The sequence below is a fragment of the Pelecanus crispus genome, chromosome 4, assembly GCF_030463565.1.
Source record: "Pelecanus crispus isolate bPelCri1 chromosome 4, bPelCri1.pri, whole genome shotgun sequence".
Taxonomy (NCBI): Eukaryota; Metazoa; Chordata; class Aves; order Pelecaniformes; family Pelecanidae; genus Pelecanus; species Pelecanus crispus.
Window position 1 is genome coordinate 50,841,280 of NC_134646.1, and position 21,354 is coordinate 50,862,633.

Genomic DNA, 21,354 nt, shown 5'->3' on the forward strand with positions numbered 1-21,354 from the left:
TTTTTTCCAAGGGTTTGCTGCTCTGGCACATGCCCTTACACATTACAGTTAGAAGATTAATCACGCACAGTGTATGCAGCTAGAGTAAAAACAGTTATTGCAAGTGTACCCACTGAAGTAGCTCAGTTAATAATACAGAAAAGCTCAACAGCACAGAGCATAAATACTATCTTAGAAACAGCAACGACAAATGTTGTAATTTCTTGCTGTTAAACAGAACATGGACCTTAAAGTTGCATTTAGAAAGCGAGTAAACTTCCAGGAAAAATCCTCGTTTTGTTAACATCACTATAAATCAGCTAAATATTTTTCAGAATTCAGCTCCTAAGGGTGTGTGTGCAGCAAATGTGAATTCTCAGGGGCAGGGGCGAGTCAAGGGGAATGCGAGAGGACTGGAGTACTGACATTGGAAACGTTTTCATTGGTATTTGTGAATGCCAGTGGAATGTGGCAAGACAGAAGAACACCCCCCTCTTAGGAGCTGAGAGGGTAAATGACAAAAAAAAAAGGATACCAAGGGAGGCCAAGGAGGCAGGAAAACATCGGCATTTCCCCTTGGGAAGGGTCTTCAGAGTTCTTCCTTTGGAGGACACATCCCTCCCACCAACATGGAGCAAAGTGACACTCCCCACCCATAGCTCCTTGTATTCTACTGCCCAAATCCTGGGTCATGCTTTAGATTTGAGCCATGTTCCAAATATATGTACACATATATACGTATGTATGTATTTTTACATTAACAAAAATTACCAAGGTATCAGTATACAGTTTCAAAAACTCTCTGATGAACCTCCCTTCACTTGTGATACCTGAGTCCTGGAAATGTCTCATGTTCTTTCTGCCGGAGTAGTTGAGAGGAGACTTTAATCATGGATAACACGCACAAATAGAACAGGATAGGAACTGTCCTGCCTTCTCAAGTTCAGCCGCAGAGTAAGTAGCAAGAAATGATGACAGCCAAAACCTGGCTACAGTTATTTTAATTCAACTCTATCCTGGCAATGTAGTCAGTGTTGACTGCTGAAAAAAGTTTGCTTACCCTTGGGAGGAAATAAATCTTTATCTCATTTTGGAAATATTGTGCAAAAAATCTGTTGTCAGTAGCATTGTATCTAATAATTTCAACAATTTTCAAATAGATATCTATATTGATTAAGTTTATAAAGGAATCTGTTCCCTAGACTTAAAAAATAGTCCAGCTTTGAAATGGTTTGGAAGCAATAATTAAGAGCTAGAACTCTGTAACAGCCCGCAGACCTCTAGTTCTTCTCACTACTCAGGCTCTTGCGTCTGCAAGATGGAGTCATCTCCCTTGGTTACTTAGTGTCTTGCTTCCTGCCATGCCCCATGAAGAGCAGTACACTGGGAGGTTCCCAGGAGCAGAACTTTTAACTCTCAAAACAGATACTCCCTCTATTTGTTTTCAGCTGGGATTAACATGCCTTGCTCAAAAAAGAGCAAGGAGTACCAGAGTCACCTAAAAAGAATTTCAGTGTAGATGAGGAATTTTCTGAATTTTGTCGGTTAGGCTAAGCAAAAAGTACCCATCAAAAGCACTGCACCACCGGTAAATTATTCAAAGTTGCAGAAACAAATGCAATACTGTGTTTTACCCCTTTGAGGTGAAACATACCTAAACCCATGACATATTCATGCCCTGGAAAGAACCCTTATGTCTCTTCCCTACTTCAGAAAAAAACCCAACAGCTCTGGTGGACCTTAAGACTTCTTAAAGTCCATTATGTCTGGGTTTTCCATGAACACACACTGTAAGATGTGGTAGATTTAAAAAAAAAAAAAAGGTTGGGTTTTTTTTTTTTTGCCGTAGATGTAATGATCACTTTTTCTAGGATAGTTTCTCAAACTTTTTATGTGACTTTTTCTCCTTTTGATGATTGTGCAAATGCACTCTCTGGAAGTCAGCACCGGAAATTGACTTTGGGTCTAAACTGCGCTGGGAATTGACTTTGTCTATCTAGAGCAACCAGCTTTCCAGACTTAATTTTTCTGCCACAGAGTCGCAATGCTGACACAAAGTGTGGTCTTGAAGAGGGCATAACCTTTGTCTAGTCCTTGACTAACGGAACTGGTATTTAGAACATGACCCTCTGCAGTGGTGCTTTTTTTGTGACATTTTTGACCATTCTCCCAGGCTTTGGACTGAACTTGAAAACACTTTTAAACTACAAATGTTATTTAGTTTCTGTGTACTTGAATATGAGTCTGTTTCTTTCAATTAAATAAGAGTTACTGATGTCCTGGTATGGACTTGAAATTGAGTTGAAGGCTTTCTGCTTTTCTATCACTAGTATCTTAAGCTCTTTCATTGTATCATAATGGTTATTGTTTTACCTTGTGTTTCATTTGAAGAAGGCCTATCTTAACTCCATGTGCTATGTTATTTAATATTAGTAAAGGAAACAATACATCTGAAAAGGTCAAACTCCATGTTAGCCTTGCAGTTATTTAATACACATGAAGATTTGCCACAATCCATACTCAAGAGATGCAGTTACCTTTACCTTTGGTGAGTCTCTCTCCTGCTGATGTAAGGGTTTAGAAGGGAGAGGAGGTGAGAGGGAAGCAGTAGACAGAGACGTTGTAGGAACAGAGTGAGAAGCTGGTGCCTTGGCAGAGTGAAATGGAAGATTAGAAGAAAAGTGGAAAGAAAGATCAGAGTTTCCTGATGTTCCCGTAGAAAGTAGAGCTGGCTTAAGTGTTTAAGAAAAATGAGAAGTAATTGTGCTATAAAACCAGCTGTGAAGGACATAAAATGCTCAATAAGGAGTCATGTAACTAACCTGAACAGTCAGAAATGTGATGCTATTTTTATTATTAGTCAGTCTACTATTCTGGAATAAAATTCTTCCCTCGGAAATCAAAACAAGTTGCTATTTGTGGCAGTGGATTTCACCTCTATTCTTGTGGTTTTCTCCTGTGTTTTTCAGGTCAAGTAAGGGCAGAGGCAGCCTGCAAAACCTTTCTAATTAACTAGTTTTACATCTAGCCTAAAACATACTGTCCTAAGTATCTGATTTACATGTTTGCATGTGCTAGCCAAAGCAACTGCCTGAACAGTCTGTTGAAATAAATGCTGGACAGAAAAGATCTGTTCTAAAACTTTGCCTAGAAACCACACAAACTGCATAGCAATATTGTGGCATTTAATGGCTAGCAGACATTTGGGATAGTTCAGTGTTGTACTGCCCCAAAGAGGAACTGGGGAGGGCTTTAGGGGGAAGCATTTGTTGAACTGCCAAACATAATCTGATCTGTTATTCTTAGTCACATTCTCGTAACAGAGTCTACTATAAATATATCAGCTGGTGAAGTGACACATGTGAAGTACAAACCGCTCGGTCTCTGCAGGAGGCATGTCCCTCCCTCTGAAGGCTGCTGATAGCATTTGCTTGCTGGGGCCTCTGACTCAAAAGTGGTGGCATGTAATGGGCCAGTGAGGAAAACGGTTCACTGGCTTTTCACATCAGAAGCTCAATGGCAGCTAACAAGGACAGAAGGGAAAGGACCAGCAGAACTTACAATGGTGTATATGCCTGCTTCTGAGAAGGGACTATCCCCTAATGCTGACAATTTTTATACAATGCAATAGTATAAAACCGTGCCTGTGCACAATACAAACATGTAAATATGAGAAAAGGCAGAGAATAACTATGCTGAGTAAGCTATCTGAACACAGAAGCCAGTCTTTTCAGAAATTAAAATACCTTATTAATATTTGGTGAAGTGTATCCTTCATAACATACCACGGATTCTCCTCCACTTGCTGTTGGGAATTCTAAACTGTCATGTCCCAGATCTTCCTCTATATAGAGTCTTGTCAGTTCTTCTGGTTTGTCTTGTGCTGCTCCATAGAAATCTGAATCTTGAGGCTTTGACTGATCCCCTATATTAACTGACAGATCTGCAGTACAGATTTCCTCTTCATTTTTAGCAGTTGCAGCTAGCACTCTGGAGATGGAGCCACCTTCATGTGGTGGAGGGATGTGACAGGTAGTGCCAACATGTTCACTTTCTCTTGTAGTATCTGACAAGTCTCCAGGTACTTTGATAACTGAAGAGTCAAGTATACCTCTCAAGTCTTTATCTTTTCCTGGTCTGGTATTGTTGCTGGTATGGTTATATGCTATGTCATGAGATGAGCTGGCTGAAGATGAGACAGAGGTAGATACAAGAAAGGGCAGAAGAAGAGCTGTAGGAGAGCTGAGAGACCCCGCTGTATTTGGAATAAAGTGATCATCCTTAATTTGGTGAATGCTATTATCTGGGGAGATTGCTACAGATTGGGATGTTGTTAATGCCAAAGAACTGAGTTCTTCTAAGTCACAGAGAAAACTGTCTGGAAATGGTGGAGGAGGCAAGATGCACACACTTGAAGGTGAAAAACCAGCAGTCCTTGAAAACCAGTTGCTAGTGACAGCCTGGAGAATCTTTTGATCAATGTGTGACCAAGAGGAGGAAAGGTGTCTGGAAAGTGGGGACAGTGCTTGGGAAGGCAACTTCAAAAATAAGAAAACCATAGGAATTTAAATAAATAAATAGGCATGATAGAGAACTAGAATATGAGTAGACTGGAAAAGAAAAATGTCTGTGCCATCATCTGGATTATAGGGTATCATTTCAGTGAGCACGGGTGTTTGAAATCATTACTACATGAATCAGAACAGCAAGAAAGACATTTGAAAAATGAAACTGTATCAGGTTCTGGCTTGGGGCTTAAATGTCAAACATTAAGACAGATCTGAATCATTACATTCATGAAGATGACCTGCCTTTGGTCTGCTAAAGTTATGTTACTTATGGCGCTCTGTTAGTGAGCATGTCACAGGTTATTAAATCATACAATTAATATTAATTTTCCCCGAACTATTACTGTTATTTTGAGAATAGTTATTTTCAGAAGTATGCTTCAGGTGTCATTAATTATTTCTTTCAAACTATAACAACTGAGGTGATTTCTAATTATCCTAATGTTAATACTTCTACTTTTTCTTAGTACTTCTGAGTAAATGCTTAAGAAACATCTTTAATACGTTGCATACTTTTATTAAGGCATGAGCAGCCACAGAATGCATTTTTCTTCAAAAAGAACCCTACTAGTTCAAAATGACATCGACATTTGTGAAAGGAACATTCAATTCTAATTGAATGTAGGCAGTCAACAATGCTTTTAAAATAGTGACAGCACAGTACACAGCAGTATATTTTGAGTACCGTTACATAATATTGATTGAAGTATCCTTCTGGTAAAAGAAACGTCCTTTTGTAAGAATGAGAGACTGGTGAGTCATACGTATACAGCATCAGTAGATATCCATTGCTTCAGTAAATACTGAAAATGCATTTCTGTTACTATTAATCCTCAAAATTAAAAATGAATGAAAAATATTTTGTTCTCATTGTTATAATTATCTAGAATAATTAGATGTACACTTCTAAGTTATCTGGACTACTTTAGACTTAAGTATTGCTTTAGAACAGGAAAATAATTTCAAAAGGCTGAATTAATGTCACAGAATAGGGACGTTAATTTACTTACCATCTGCTTCAGTTTTCTTGAGGCAAATAGCTTTATTTTATAGTTAGACAAACATTTGCTATAAAGTCTTCTGTACCAAACAGTCCATAGACTGATACAATGCAGTCTGCTAAAACAGAGCTAGGCTGTTACAAGCCATACTCAATCTCTTTCTCTCATCTTTCCTCTTGAACAAGGGCCTCTAACCTGTGGTTTTAAGGTCAATAATACTGCCGAAGAAATGTTGCCATTTTTAGTTTCCCGTGGCTACCGGCTGCACTAGAGCTAAAGATACAGATGGTCTAGGACAAGTGAAGGAGAGTGAAACTTGCTCCTGACTTGTATTGCTTATTTATTTTTATTGCCATTAGGTCAGAGAAGTTTAGTGTGATTGTTCTAGCAACAGGGAGTGATATGTGCTAAAAAAACCCCAAAGGAATAGGAAAAGTGGTATCAGTAATTGTGGTAAACTCCAGAACACCTTCAGAAGTGCTGAAGTCCTTCTGGGTAGTCAGGAACAAGATGTCTTCTTACATGATATTGCTATTTTGGAATACAGTTGAATTAAGAACCAAGATGACTGTTTAAGAGCATCAGTAAAGACTTTTTTTTTTTTTTTTTTTTTTGACTTGTGCTAGAACCAGATGATTGCAAAAGTTTCCTATGTTACTTCCCCTTTCCTACCCTACAGAACTAATTTAATAATAACTAACAATAATAGTGGCAGGACAGTTTTGTAATCCGAATCTAAATGCTCCGAAGCATCACCTATGCTCAACAAGTGTTACAGGGGTTACACAAACACCAGTTTTAGCTGCAGGATGCCTTAGAGACAAACCTGCTCCATAGAAAATGGGGAGAGAGGCATCTCCGAATAGAGAGCCAGCTCCATAACATGGAGCACCTAAGTTGCCTCATACTCTTGACTTGCCTTCAGGAACCCCTGGATTCCTGTAATGATAAGGAGCCCCAGCTTATGAATACCTCAGTCTGCAGCTACAGAATTTGATGCTACTTCAATTCAGCAGTTTTGTTGGAATGGAAGAGAGAGGAGCTAGTTCTCTGTTGTGACACATTCTGGAAAACCAGGCAAGACCTGTTCTAGCAACTTTCCAAAACCAGCTAATACTGTTTAGTTGTAAGCAGTATTTTCAGAGGCCACTGTTGTCTATGAATGACATCTTTTGGTAGCTGTCCCCAAAGCCAAAGTTGAAGCATCTGAATGAGCACCAGTATGCAAGTATATGAACGTAGAAAAGGGGGCAAAACCAAGTGAAACAAATAGAGATTAAAAGCAGGATAAGAAGTTTATAAATACACACATAACCCACCGCGCATGCTGAAGAGATAAACAACAAAGGTAAAGAGGAAGATTTAGAAAAGCTTCCGTTTTGAGTGTTCCAAATCACTGATAATACATTAATGCTAATCACAGTTTGCATGCAGAAACTTTCTTAGTGTCTATCACTGCTGAAGGGGTTATGCTCCCTGTACAGGCGACTATGAAATCTCATGAGTGAATGAGAAATTAGAATACAGGAATCTTTTTGCAACATCATGTAGCATGATTTGTGGTGGTTATATAGACTAGGAGGGAAGAGAATTCAGAACCTACGACAGACAATTGGTGTGAAAAATGACAACTATAAAGCTCTGAATCCAAGCTCATGGACAATGTGATGACATTTGCCTTACTACTCAATGAAACAATGCTGTCACTGTTGTCACACCACTCCAGAGAACCTCCCTCATGCCAACAGCCTCCTTCTAGAGTGTGAAAGGCAAAAGGAGGAAGGTGATAGTATAGAATCCTTAGCTGTTCTCCTTTGCTTTGAAAGGCACAGGACTGGTCTTGGCAAGCTGTGTCCCCACACAAACTGCCCTCTCTTGCCCTCTGCATGCTTATGGGACTGCAGGCTTTTAGGACAGCTGTGTTATGGGAATGTCTTCACACTGCACTATGAAAAGTCTGCTAGACGTATCCTTAATGATCAGATTCTGTCTAAGATTCCCAAGTAAATTTGTTCTGTTGGCTTGATTTTTCTGCCCAAATTTTGCCTGGCTTCACTCTCAATAATGTAATAGCTAATGAAGAAAAGAGCAAAAATCCTGGCAGAATGTAAGACACACATTTAGCTATTAAAATACTTTAATAACGAGTTAGTAAAGCAATTCTACCTATGCAGAAAAGAAAATGTAGTGTACTTAATGCATGAATTGCGCATTTTCTTATGTGAACAAAAAAATTACAAGTCCTTCTAAACCCACTCTAGAGGTGATAGCAAAGAAAAAAAAATCCTTACCTTAGTTGAACTTAAATGGTGTATTCTGTCGCTAGAATAGCTTTGGGGTATCGGAGGATCAGGGTAGTCATCAACACTTTTTGATGCATTCTTTTTGATGACTTCTACATAGGAAACAGGGAAGATGCCTTGTCTGTTGGTTCCTGGTATTTTGCCTTCATACCAGTTTTGATCGACTCGCTTGAGAAGAATTACTCTGTCTCCCTGAAATGCATTATGAAAATGAGTTATCAGCAGATATATTGTAAGTTAATTTTTTGAATAGCAGATATTTTTTTAACACATAGTATTATTTTCCCTGCAGTGCTGTTTCCCATCAGTCTTGAGAATCATCTCCATTTTCACATTTCTCCTCCCGTTTGTAATAACCATGTATACAACTACCATTCCAGCAAAACACGGAGCTAGTCACAGACTGCAAATGCTACTCTTTTATCAGAGGGGAATCTCATGTAGTCTCCTACTCTTGGCTGGGGGATTAACATTTAAACTTTTCTTTAGATCATAACCTGTTTTAATTGTTGGCCAAACTACTAGCTAACACCCTAACTGTAATATGCAATAGTGACTCCTATGCCCATTTTTCCTTAAAAGCGATAAATGTTAAACAATGAAATTCATGCAAGTGCTTTGTTATCAGTAAAACTGGAATAAGTGGAGGCAGAAATTTAAAAAATGAGTTCACAGGAAAGATGGAGAAAGAACTACTTTTCCTATGTAAAAAAGATGGGCAGGGGCTCACTTACGGTTTTTAGAGCGCTTAGCAACTGAAATGGAAAATGTCAACTTTCTATTCAAATGTTTCTCTGTAGCAAAACTTGATGAGTTACCCCCTCCTTTGTTTTACATGATGTGCTTTCTACCACATGTCTTTTTGTAATAAATTCTTCGTAGTTTTGCATTCTCTTGGGTTTCTGTAATTTTGTTTCTGTAGTTGATTTGTGGAGTACCCTGAAATTATCTTTAGTGGGATGGAACAAAAGAAAACCAGTGCCGGTTAACTTTTAAAAACAAACCAAAACTGGGCTTTCAAGATTATGACCACCACAATAAGCACAAAAGAGAATTTTAAAAAAGAAATAAATCAAACTACTCCCAACCCCTAGTTCTCTAAGTTCCTATTCCTGATTTTTTTTTTTAGAGCTCTTTGACGTTTACCAATCTCAAATGAGTGGAAAAACACCCGTTATCTTCAAGTGATGCTGGATTAGGCTGTAGGTCAACATCAAAAAACTGTATGCTTACTCTTATTTCAGAAGAAAAACGAACTCCTGAATAACTTCTATGAACTCTAATTCTTAAAAGAAAGTAAGAAGCAGAACTTTCCAGTGAATAAAAAGTATATACTACTTACAACTAAGTATATAATATCTGCAATAATAAAGTTTCTCTACAGCGGTAATATTCTAGTGCCTGACAAACCTCAGAAATTAAACATTTATTTTGCTCATGTGCAATAAAGTATAACCACCAGGATGTGCACAGAAAGATAAGAGACTGTATAAAAAGCAGACTGTTATTAAATGAAATATTTGCAAGAACTGGTGGTACATTCACAAAAATGCCTGTGCGCCTTTTTTCCCTATATTTTTCTATTTTCTGTGTATTTCTATTTCTTCTATATTAAAAAGCTTACCATTATAATTGTGACAGCAACAAATAATTATTAAAAAACCAGAATGGATAACTGAAGTGAAAACTAGAAATTTAGATGGGCAGTTAGCAAATGTTTGCATATGCTAATCTACCACAATCCAGTTTACATGCACAATATATTTATACTATTTGGAGGTAGCTATGAAAGATTGCAAGCCAATAAGCTATTATGTTAATAGTTTCCTACAACTGCGTTGCTTGGTGCATAGCAAATATTGAATGCACAGTGCATCAAAGCACAATATTTAACTATATATTAATTCTGTGTAGCAGTAGACAGTATGATGGTATTTTGATATAGTGCTAAACTGTACCTTTCTAAGTGATAACTCCACATTTGTGTCTGCACTGAAATTATACTTGGCAATAGCTTCTCCAATCTCTCCGATCTGCGCAGGGGGAGGTGGCCTGGCAGGCTGCGCTTTTTCTGGGGGAGAAAGTTTCTAAGGAAAAAGAAAAAACACAGATTTTCATCATTGCCATGCAGTTTGTGGACCTATTACCCAAACTAATTCAAGGCATTAAAACAGAGAACAAACCTCGACATAAGAAATTGGGAATATTCCAACTCTTCCATGGTGCTCACCCTCATACCAGTTTTGATCAATTTTCCTGAGGATATAGACAGTATCTCCTTTCTTAAAGGACAGCTCTCTGTAACAAATTTATTTAGATCAGATGTTTACAGTTTTACGTTTAAGTCCTCTACCCACATAGTTTCTGAGATCTTTACAGTTCGGAACTGAAACAGAATGTAGCAACTAAACATTTGAAGAAAAAGTGTCACAGCTGTGGTACATTTACCAGTTAATTATACCATATAAAATGAAATGATTCACAGTTATGAATCCCAGGTACTATCCATAAGTTATATAGGCCTGTTTTGCACTCTGATTTCAAGGAAGTATTGCTAGTTATTACCAGAGCACTTAGTATAGGGTCTAGCATGCAAGTATGATGTTTTTTGGATCACCTGTTTAGATGCTGCTTTTTATGACAGGCATCTGAGGGGTATGTGGTGTTCTTTATGAAATCAGTAGGGAAAACTATAGAATATATCTCACATCTCTATGGCCTATTACTACCTTTTTGCAGCAGCACAGCTTGGCGTGCTTCTGCTCTATGCATTTTTCTTTCAAGACAGCTGTTCAGAAGCAGGAAGACGACAGGATTATGTTCTCACCATTTCTGATACTCAGGGCCTGTGATACGCTTAATGTTGGATACCAAAAAAGGGAATTATCCAAATCATTAAGAACATTTTCAGATCTTGGCCTGGGAGTTCTTTGCTTTATCATCCATTTGGTTTTTCAAGAGCTAATCTGCTGTTATGATAATTCCAGTTGTGAGTGTTCTACCAGACTCAGCTCATGTAATTCTAGTGGCAACATTTGGCCATATCTAAAGATTGTTTAAATGCCCTGGATCATCAGAACAGCAGCAGGAATGAAACACAGAACTCTGCTTTGACTCTCATATCCTAGAACAGTGTTTCCTGATTTTGTTTTTCTTGTGGACCACTGTGGTTTGTCTTGGTATGGGATGTGTCACATCCTGCAGAGAGCCTGTGTATGTTAAGACAGGCAGGGAGATGCTGAAGAATTTTACAGAATTTTGATAAGCGCACTGTCTGTGATGGTATTTTAAGCAATGTACCTTGTGTAACCTAAGTACAATTCACAACAAATGAAGAGCGTTCAGTGGGTGATCCTCAGGACCCATGCTCTAGAAGGCTGAAGATGCATAAGCCATTCATGTGTTCAAACATTTTTGTCATGTGTTAAGACATTTTGTATTACAAAATAACTTCTCACAGTTTGCTAATGCAGAGGCTACTGTGACAGCAAGCAGGGTCCTCTGCTTCTAGGCTGTTTGCTGTTGAAACTGGCTAGAACAGCAGTTAGCTGCCACAAGCGCTAGAAAGAGTTTTCTTGAATTATGAGTTCTTAAATGAACAAAAGTCTAGTACTTACTTAGAAGTCTGAGCTTTAAAGTCATATACAGCTCTAGCTGGCAGTTTCTGAAAAGCAGGCAAAGTGATTAATACATTCAGGTAGTAGTACTATATGGTAAACATGTTTCAGCTTTTAAAAAGGTGACCAAGATCCAAAAAGAAAAGGACGTGTGCCTTACAGTGGTTCTTGCAGTAACAGGCAATTAATTACACAGCTTCCTTTTTAAGGCAGTTAGGTGTTTGGACTTAGTATTTCAAAAATAGAAATAGCAGCTAAATTTTAATACAGACTGCTTTGCAATTTTATGTTTGAGAGAACTACAAAAGTAAAGAAAAAAAGTTAACTAAATGCCAATGTGACTTGTAGGCAACTAGATCTATAGGTACAACGGAAATTCACATGCTTAATATTCTCTAATACTTTAGATGTCTCTTCTGTTAAACTTGTTATCTTTAGGCTAATTTCGACTGCAAGTACTGCATCACATTTTTATATATATATAAAGGAAAAATTACTCTGACAGCTGGAAAAGGCTGGGAATATTCTAAATTTCTATAATCACATCCATAGTTTTAAGAAAGTCTGCAAAACACAGGACTGGAAGTGATCTCCCGAGTCACCTGTGCAGCTCTCTTGCTATCACAGGCAATCACATCATATCATTCCTTTCATATATTTAGCAAGTTCTATCACCAAGTATCTGTAAGCTGAATATTGTTTCAAAAATAAAACTGTAAAAGAACCCTACCTCTCCTCACCTGTGTGGGTGACACTTAAGACTTTCACTGTTTTCAAAGCTGTGCTGAAAACACGAACTGTGATCCAACCCAAGAGCCTCACTCATCTAGTGTCTGCCTCTGATGGATAACCCGCACTAGATACTTTGGAGGAAGGTGCAAGAAGTGATTAGCAGTATTATGTGAGGATATTTGGTAAAGTGATTTAGTCTTCCTCTGCAAGTACTTGCGCAGATGAGATTGCTACATTTTTAAAAATCTCCCTCTAGGAGATACTAGTGAATAGAATGAGCTGATTACATTATTTCTGTGAGAGATACTATTTGTAATGATGTAAGGGTGCACATCTTTTTATAAGAGGAATAAAAAGAGATAATTTTAAGTTTTGCATTTTACCTTTCTTCCAGGCCAGATGTTCTCAACTGGCTTCTCTCCCTTCTTGTCATCTAAAGGCTAGCAAATTTAGCATACCTAGAGCATTGTCTTTGCTATAATAAAGTCGTCCCCAAAGTTAGTACAGGGATCCTGTCAACTTGCATTTTGTAATAGTAATACAATTTTCCATTACAGGTGTCCTTCAAACAAGACAGCCTAAATTTAAAAGCATTTTTCTATTCCCTGCTGCTGTTAAAAGTAGTCTTTTAGACGGGAGGGGATATTCATATCATCAACTGCAGCTAAGCCCTTTTCACTCCTTCCTGATTTTGGTACAGCTGGTGCTGTAACTGCTAAAGCAAATAATGGAAGAAGGGGGATAATATTCAAAGAACAGTGGAGCTGATTAAATAGAAAATACTTGAAATGTACCAAACATACTGGAAATAGAGAAGCTTTTCTTCTTTCATCTTTTTAAATGACAGCGATCTTAAGAATGGCTTGCAGTATATTATGTATTTTCAAATTGAAAGATGACTTTCAACGTCACAAAATTCTTTAAAAGGAACACACAATATGTCTCCTGGAACTTTTTTAACCTTTATTTTGTAATGAGCAGTCTTATTTTGATATCAGACTCTTAACTGAATTGCAGCAATATAACCACATCAGTGGGGTGTAAGTAGATCTGAATTCAGATCCTGTAACTAGTTCTAACCTTTACTACCATTTAACAAGGTACGTGGCCCAGAGCAAAAACTTAAATATCAGCAATTAAAATACAGTACTTTCTTATGGTGCCATTATTTTGTGCAGTATTTTAATAAAAATCAATGGACAATGTTAACAGCCTATGGTCTGTAGATGTTAGTTGATATAAATGTACTTACTTTATGATTGAATAAAATCCCTGAAGCCTGTTTGGAGAGCCTTTACAGTTCTACATCTAGGAATATTCTTAAGATACTGAATGATATACTCCATTTTTTTTGTGTATACTTTTCAGTGATACTTTGTGTTACTTTAAAGGTTGTATGCCTGCTTCCATTTCCTCTTCCAAAGCATTAATATAAGCAATCAGTATATAATTGCAATCACCAACTGTTACAGAAATTAGAGATCACTCTTAGGATAAGTGGTTTTGTCCAACACACTAACAGAAGTGGTTTTGCTTTTTCTAAACAAAAACAATGGTGAAATACAGATGTTCTTTGTATCAGTTTTGAAACTACTGAGGCAGTTTCTTTCTGTAATGCTCTGGTTCTCAAAAGAGCCTTTCCCCAGTCACATCTGCTATTCTTCTCCATCCCAAACACCCACTCTGGTCAACTTTGACAGAGCCTATCAATGACTAGCAAACTTATGTCTGTACCTATTTAAACATAAATAGAAGATACAGCTTATCTTACAAAGCTTGATATTCTTTCAATTTCTTGAAGTACCTATCTCCTTAATGAAAAAGAAGGATGCTGTCCCATGTGATGATAAGTAACTGTTCCTTTGGTCTGTATCATTACAGTGTCTTAAACCCAACACAAGTCTTGTCTCAGATATGTTACTGATTTTCCATATGGTTGTTGCTGCATTATTTATTGTTGTCTCACTACCTCTTTGTCTGTAGTTCCTCTTCTCTCCCTTGGAGTACATCGTCCCACATCAGTAAAAGCAGAAGAATAGCTTCCAGGAGACTCCTGGTCTACTGAAAACAGAAATTATGTGAAACTATGGTAAATTAAACAAAACCATTCAAATCTGTGATGCTGCTTGGTTTCATTTAGGGGAGTGAAGAGATATTGAAGTGTATTATTTTACCTTTAATAGAAAAAAAGCACATGATATGATGGCTAAAGTGCACCTTTAAAGAAAAAAAACAGACACTGACTCTCAAGCAAAGGCAAAGGCTAAGGCTGTTCTCTGATCCACAGCAGAATATATTATAGAGGATCGAGAGAGCAAAATTGTGCTTTACTGTACGAAGGGATGCACCCCTACTGGACCAAATGGAAGACATGACAGCAGTACTGTGACTTCATCAGATTGCAAGAAACTGTTTCGGAATGCTGACAATACCAACACATAATTACATGCACAAAACATGATTAAAGCATGCTTCAATGAGAAAACAGCGAAGAAACAGAGTTTCCTCCTAGAGTGATCTAAGATGCATTTCTACTTTACCAGGGCACTTGTTAGGCAGCACAAGGGAATTTAAAAGGATGTTATTTCATAAAAACAACTCTGTTTTAAGAGACGGAGTACAAAGCATTACTCACCAATCTATGTGGCAGATTTTCTCTAAAGCACAGTTTACCAGTGTTTATTACAGGATGGTATATTATAGGATGGTGGATACATCTCTTCATGTTTTAATAAAAATATAATCAAAATCTAACACTCTTCATAGCTCTGCAAGTTGCCAATGTGAAATGAAAATATAATGGAATTATTTCAGACCAGAGGATGAAATGAACTGCCTCTTGACTTCTGAGATTTACTGTTTTGGCCTCCTACTACCACAGTGATCCCTGATAGTGGGGACATATGCCTGATGTTTGTCTTCCTTTGACTTCATTCACACAACCTGTTCTTACCAAGCCCATACATTTCTAAAGAAGTACAAGTGGAAAAAAAAGGACTGAAAGCATCTAATCCATTATGTCGGGTTCTTACAGAAGAAAGATGTAAATGGTCTCCAGTGGGCTGCTGGCTAAGCCACAAAAACTTGAGGCTATTGATAAAATAATGAGGCAAAAAATAACATAATTGTATTATTTATGTCATTGGTTGCAAGCATGTCATCACCAACAAGTATATCACAGTCCTAGTTCTGGACAGCTTTCTTGATATGGCATCTGTCTGTGAATGAGGATCTACGCTCACTGCATAAACCTAAAGATACAATGCTTCCAAATACATCTGTTACTTTTTTCTTTGAACTCCAACAGAAAGAGGACATGGGAGGGAAGGAGAGAAAACGCAGCAGCTTTAGGAAGAACAATTCCCTTATTTCTATAGAGCTCGTTATGCAGTCAATATTGGTAGTTTTCAATGCTTTTTGCTATGACCTTGGGGTCTCTGTGCGGATGGTGGCTGTAAGAGACACGCACATATCCAACAAAACATGAAACTTTGTTAGAAGTAGAGCTCAGCCGTGACCAGTGCTGATGGAAATCAATGGAATATTCTGCTGTACTCATTCTCCATGCTACTTTAGGGATATTAACGTTGAGAGTGTACACCACTTTCCTCATGCCAGGCTCCTTCATAGTTGCAGAACCTGTTAGGAATCCACATTTACTCTGCACTGTGGATTTCCTTATTTTCAAAGACCGGAAAATTCTCATTTAGCAACTGTGATATGTGAGCAGTTCAATTTCCAACAACTCCGGTCTCATTGTGTAGTACTGCCTGCCAGGGTTAATCATGATCAGGCCTCAAGTATGACTAATTCAATTCTGAACTGCATTTTATAGCTGGTTTTTACCAAATTCTCTGTTCTCAATATGTCTGTTTTAACTAGCTAAGAGGAGATGGTAACAGCTTTAATTCTGATTTCTCCTGAAATACATATTCACTAGTGTGGTACTTGCAAAAGTTACAGAGAAAGATGTGAGATTAAAGTTAAATAAGATGGGTCTGATCAAATATTGCATAACTGATATATTAAAGATATTCTCTCTTACACCCTTTTGTGATTTCAAGAATAGCCTTGTAATATCATTAAATTCTCAAAGATGCTCTGTCACAGAAGACTATATGTCTAGAAGCAGAATTCCTTAACACAGAAATGTTACCATTTAAAAAGAGAAATAAACAACAGACTTGCCAAAGACGTTAATCTAAATCATCTAGGATACACCTTTGTGCACTCCTGCTATGAATCTAGTTTGCTTCTTTTCATATTGCAAGGTTAAACTTTAAAAACATTTTAAGCTCAAGCAATTTTTTTGAGAAAAAGAGAAGCAGAGCTACGAACAACTCAAAGTAGTAACTTTAAAACCAGATCACTGTCAAGACCAACTTTTAAAAAAGTTATATACACCCTGACAGTTTCATTCAAGTGTTGATTATTGAGAATTTCCCTTGTAAGAGGATAGGATATTTCTCAAAACTTCATAGATATATTAAAATTCTATGAGAAGAACTAGTTTTGCTGCCACAGAAATTGGAAATTGTATTGTTTGAACACTGGAAATGGAAATTCCCTAAAATGACCTTAGTGTCTATTCACAAAAAGTAATATAAAGCAGCGGAATTAGTGTATTTTCATAAGAAAACAGAATCAACGTTCTATGATACTGGCAGAATTAACAGCATTTTTATCACTTACATGTAACAAATACAGTACAACACATTTTAGATGTAGATTTTTTTTTTTTAAATAATAAAGGAAGAGCTATCTGCGTATTGCTTTCTGTTTGACCAGCATCTTGATGCATGCATTCACTTTCTGTAAGGTCTTTTTCTTGGGGAAAAAAAAAAAACAACACATCACTTAATTTAATAACATCATTGTAATTTATAACACTAGTAATCTACTAGTTGAAATACACCGCTGCTTCAGTTGTCCAGATTACTGTATTTTGTGAATAGACAGCAAATTTATCTATCCTCATCACCTATGTAAAAATGACATTCTTCATTAAGAAGTTTGTGGGATGACAGCTTCTTATAGACGACACAAATAAAAATGGAATGAGAAAGGGTGGGAAATACAGGGAGTAAGGTTGGATAAGTAAATCACAAGGACAGAAAAAGAAAGTTAATCCACCTTGGAAACACAGTGCACTATCATTGTTGTTAGTTGCGTCCATGTCTGGAAAAGAGGCACTAAGAGGTAATCTTCCACAATCATTCTGGTACAGTGGGCAATGGATAGCACCATCTTGAGGCAGTGGATGAAAAGGCTGGTGCATGGGACTCTTTTTCAGAGCTTTAAGAGATGAATTCCTTTCTGGAATGTCTGGAAGCAGTTCAGTAATAAGTCTGTGTAATATACTGTTGTCAGGCAAGCTTCCCCTTCTTTTTTCAGCTTTAATTTGGTCACAGATGTCTTTAAGTGCAGAATCTAGTGCTTCAAATACAGATGACTTGCATTTTTTCTTTTCAGTTTGTTTTTTAGGAGCTGCACTTTTTTTCCTCCGGAAAGGCACTGGACTGACTAGGAATGCTATCTTAGAGAGGCCAGATTCTGCTTCCTGTCTCCTTGGATCTTCAGTGGTTTCTTGTTTAGCCCTTTCATGTTTTAGCATGGTGGTGAAGCGGGTGTAGGATGCTGGGCATCGCCCTTTGCAGGAGCTGATGAGATGCCGGTGGTGGTGGTGGTGGTGGTGGTGGTGGTGATGGCCTGATCCATAAAAGCTTTCAGATGATGTGAAGGAAAAGTGGTCAAAGTCACTTTCACTACAAAAGGATGAACCCTCTATCTGGATAAAGTCACTGAGGTCAGAAACCACTCCATCTTGATCACTGTCTGAAAAATCCATATGCGATCGTCGTGGCTCATCACTGGTCACTTCAATATGAATTGGCACCAGGGTTTTAGACTTGTAGCTCCGTTGTACCTGAGACGGATGTCTGCCTTGATTTTCTTCTTCTAGCAAGGATTCGATAGAAAACCGCCTCTTTGGACATAATCCATTTTTAGGAGGCTCTAGTGTAACAGCTGACAACATTTCATCACCTAGGTTCGGCATTGATTTTGACTTCTGAATTAATTTTTCAAATTCAGATATTCTGGTTGGCACCATGTCTCTGGGCACCTCTTCAGTAGAAGACTCTCTCCAGCCTTGAAGAATACCTTTGTGCTGTTCTTTTTCATACTGCAGTATTCGGGACTTCACAGAACAAATAACCTCAGAATTCATCAAGTCCTTGCGATTGATGCGGTGCATCTTTTTGTACATCTTTAGGAAACCTGGGGCATCATGTGCAGATCTGTGACGCACTCTTGACCTACTACTACCACGGCCCTCAGGAACATATGGGGAGGCCCAGTTCATTGAGCAAACTTCTTTGGAGTCCTCCTCACATAACAGAGAGCCCATGCTTTCAGACTTGGCCTGTGCATCAGGAAAGCTATCGCGATCATCTGTTAACAGATCATCACAGCTACGAGATTTTCTCTTTGGAGAAGCAGTTTCTTCTGTGCTGCTCCAGACTTCTGCATTTTGACGAGTCATTTGCCAGCCATTCTTGTAGCTGATTGCCCTTCTTGAATCGTTTGGAACATCTAAATGTTGTCTGTAAGTGCTACAGTAATCTAATTCATTTGAGGTGTTGTGGTTGTGCGCTGAATAACTTAAAAGGGATGGATATACTTTGCTAATATCCCCACCTTTATAATCCATAGAGCAGCATGGTAAAAAAGAGATATTGCCAGAAATTAAAAGACTCAGAAAGTTGGAATTAACATCAGTAAGTATTAGAAAGACTAGAAAAGAGACAGCAATTAACGCATCTATCAACTTAGGTCAGTACGTAGGTTGCTACAGCCTGGGGCAGCAGAGCTAATAATTAAGATGATAATTTGAACATCAAAAAGAATTCCTTATGAATTATGGAGATTTTACCTCCCCACCCCCCCACAACCCGCCTGCCAAAGCAACATAAGAAAACAAGCATTAATATGGATTTTGAAGCAGGTCGACAGACAATAAAAGCTGCAAAGGATTTAAAGATGAAGCCAAACGACAAATCTAGACCTCGGTCAAATATTTACTTTTCCACCTGTGCATTCTGAAAGAAGCTGTTCAGAATTTTTGAGCTGGATAATACTCAGAGAGTTCACAGCAACTGCATATTCTAAGATAATTAAGGATAAATCTTTATGTAAGATCAAATGGGAAATTTCTCCCAGTTGTTCACAGGTAGCATAGGTAGCCTGTTCTTTCCCTGTGTGATAGCACTGAAGGGAGTGGTGTTTTCTACAGCTTATAGAGGGCAGAACAAGGTGGCTGAGGAGCTATGGGCGTAAAGGATGATGTATCAGTTTACTGAGCCTAACCAGCACGTAGAAGAAACAATAACCCTTAGCTTGACTTCCATAACAAAGCCTGAGTTTTCAACCAATTTTAAGACATATTTTTATGTGCATGCTAGATCTAGAAGTCACTATGAGACAAATTTGGAATTGTGGTCTCTCATACTTGCACTGAACGTGCAAAAACAGTCTCAAGTGGCAACATTCAGTTCAGAACACATGCTTCAAACAGCTCAATCTGCTTTCTAGATGACCAACTTGAATCTGAATCAGAAGCCAAAACACTGGAGTTCAAAATCCATGCTGATCAAACAGCTTATAATGTGCTGCTTCTTTAACACAATGGTTAATTCCAAGAAAAAGTAACATTCCAGTAGGTTTCATAATGCTGGGAGAATGGAGTGACATGGCTAGGTCACCTTCCAAAAGTTAATTAGCTGTGGTAGATGGTCTTAAGGGAAGGATTTTCAAACAAAGGAAGTGTTTTAAGTCATGGTAAGTGCTCGCTATCCATGGTGTAGTCACCAACTTTTCACTGCCTGGCCTGGTACACCAAATGGATGAGTTTACCCACTTTTTAAATTACCGCTATAACACTGGGTTTAACATACATTTGCTTTTCCATCACTTCATTCTTGATACTCCTCACTGCTTTTCTTTGTCTGATGCATTCTGTTGCAGCCTGGAAATTATGTTCTTTTCAGTGGGAATTGACTTTTACAAAGGTTTATACAGTCCCTAATACAGCTATAGGCTGATTAGAAAGTATAGCTACAAATACAGCAATTAAATGAACGGTAACGACTTAAAACAGAAGGAGACATATTGTATACAATATTACTCTGTATATTACATCCACTGTATGTTTTACTGGAAACCTTTTGTCTTGCTAAAAAAACCCACCCAAAACTCCAAACCCAAACCAACAACTGTTTCAATAATCTCTTCTGGAGAGAAACGGAGAACAGTAATGGAATGGCGAGTTACTTGGAAAAAGAAGCTAATTAGATTGTGTATGCTGTACTAAATGCTGCAATGTTTTACAAAATCAAAAATCAGGCTATGGATGTTTGCTTGATTAAATTATGTTCTGATAACCGACAATGTCTAAGACATCAGCTATAGATTTGAAAGGTCTACTATCCTGGAAACACATCTTTAATCTTGCTATTGTCTTGATTTACTTTCTGTATATACTGAAAACAGTTTTAAAATCACAATAATCTAATAAGAGAGCAGTGGAGTTAATAAAACTTAATGGGTTTATATATTGTGGTACAAATCATAGTCTTCATTTAGTCAATTTTGTTTTGTTAGAATAAGCAGTTGACACTGGAAAATCCTTGTTACAATTCCAGCTTGTCAGCTTAAAGTTACACACATAAGAATAGACAAGTTAGCCTTTCATGAAGGGCCCAAAGCTGTTGCTTCGTATAGTAAATCTCCCAGTAAAGTGCACTGAACAACAACAGAGTTGCATTTACTACCAATGTATTGTACAATGTATCATCAGTGGTTTTCTGCTAACAAATATGCTCTCTTCTTACCTTTCGCTCTTGAGGGAGAAGAAGGAGACGAGCTAGTTAAAGGCTTCCTAAGGGTGGTACATGGGCCTTGCATATCCGTACGGCCCAGGCTAGGCCTGTTTGCGTTCTGATCGGTGTGCACCCTCTGATGACTTACAGCAGGTTCTGACTTCCTTCGTTTTCTGAAGTCACTTGCAGTACTTGCAGAACTACAGAAATAAGCAGTATTAGCAGCAGTCTAATTCTGAGATCAGAGTTCAGGAATTTAAAAAGTATGCTTATAA

The 21,354-nt window shown here is 37.8% G+C and overlaps 1 protein-coding gene across 8 annotated transcripts in view; it reads right to left on the minus strand.

The window, feature by feature from the left end:
* The window catches only part of SORBS2 (sorbin and SH3 domain containing 2), an 84,476-nt gene that overhangs the window by 7,620 nt on the left and 55,502 nt on the right, over nucleotides 1–21,354 (minus strand). For 6 of the 8 annotated variants that reach the window (XM_075708637.1, XM_075708636.1, XM_075708635.1 and 3 more), the window contains 7 exons: nucleotides 21,092–21,279; nucleotides 17,334–18,899; nucleotides 14,170–14,258; nucleotides 11,469–11,515; nucleotides 10,035–10,149; nucleotides 9,810–9,938; nucleotides 7,840–8,043 (listed from right to left, as the gene is read on the minus strand). In XM_075708637.1, coding sequence (XP_075564752.1) covers nucleotides 7,840–8,043; nucleotides 9,810–9,938; nucleotides 10,035–10,149; nucleotides 11,469–11,515; nucleotides 14,170–14,258; nucleotides 17,334–18,899; nucleotides 21,092–21,279 — 2,338 coding nt within the window. The remainder of the gene's footprint in view (nucleotides 1–7,839; nucleotides 8,044–9,809; nucleotides 9,939–10,034; nucleotides 10,150–11,468; nucleotides 11,516–14,169; nucleotides 14,259–17,333; nucleotides 18,900–21,091; nucleotides 21,280–21,354) is intronic. The other 2 variants (XM_075708642.1, XM_075708643.1) reach the window with 1 other exon arrangement.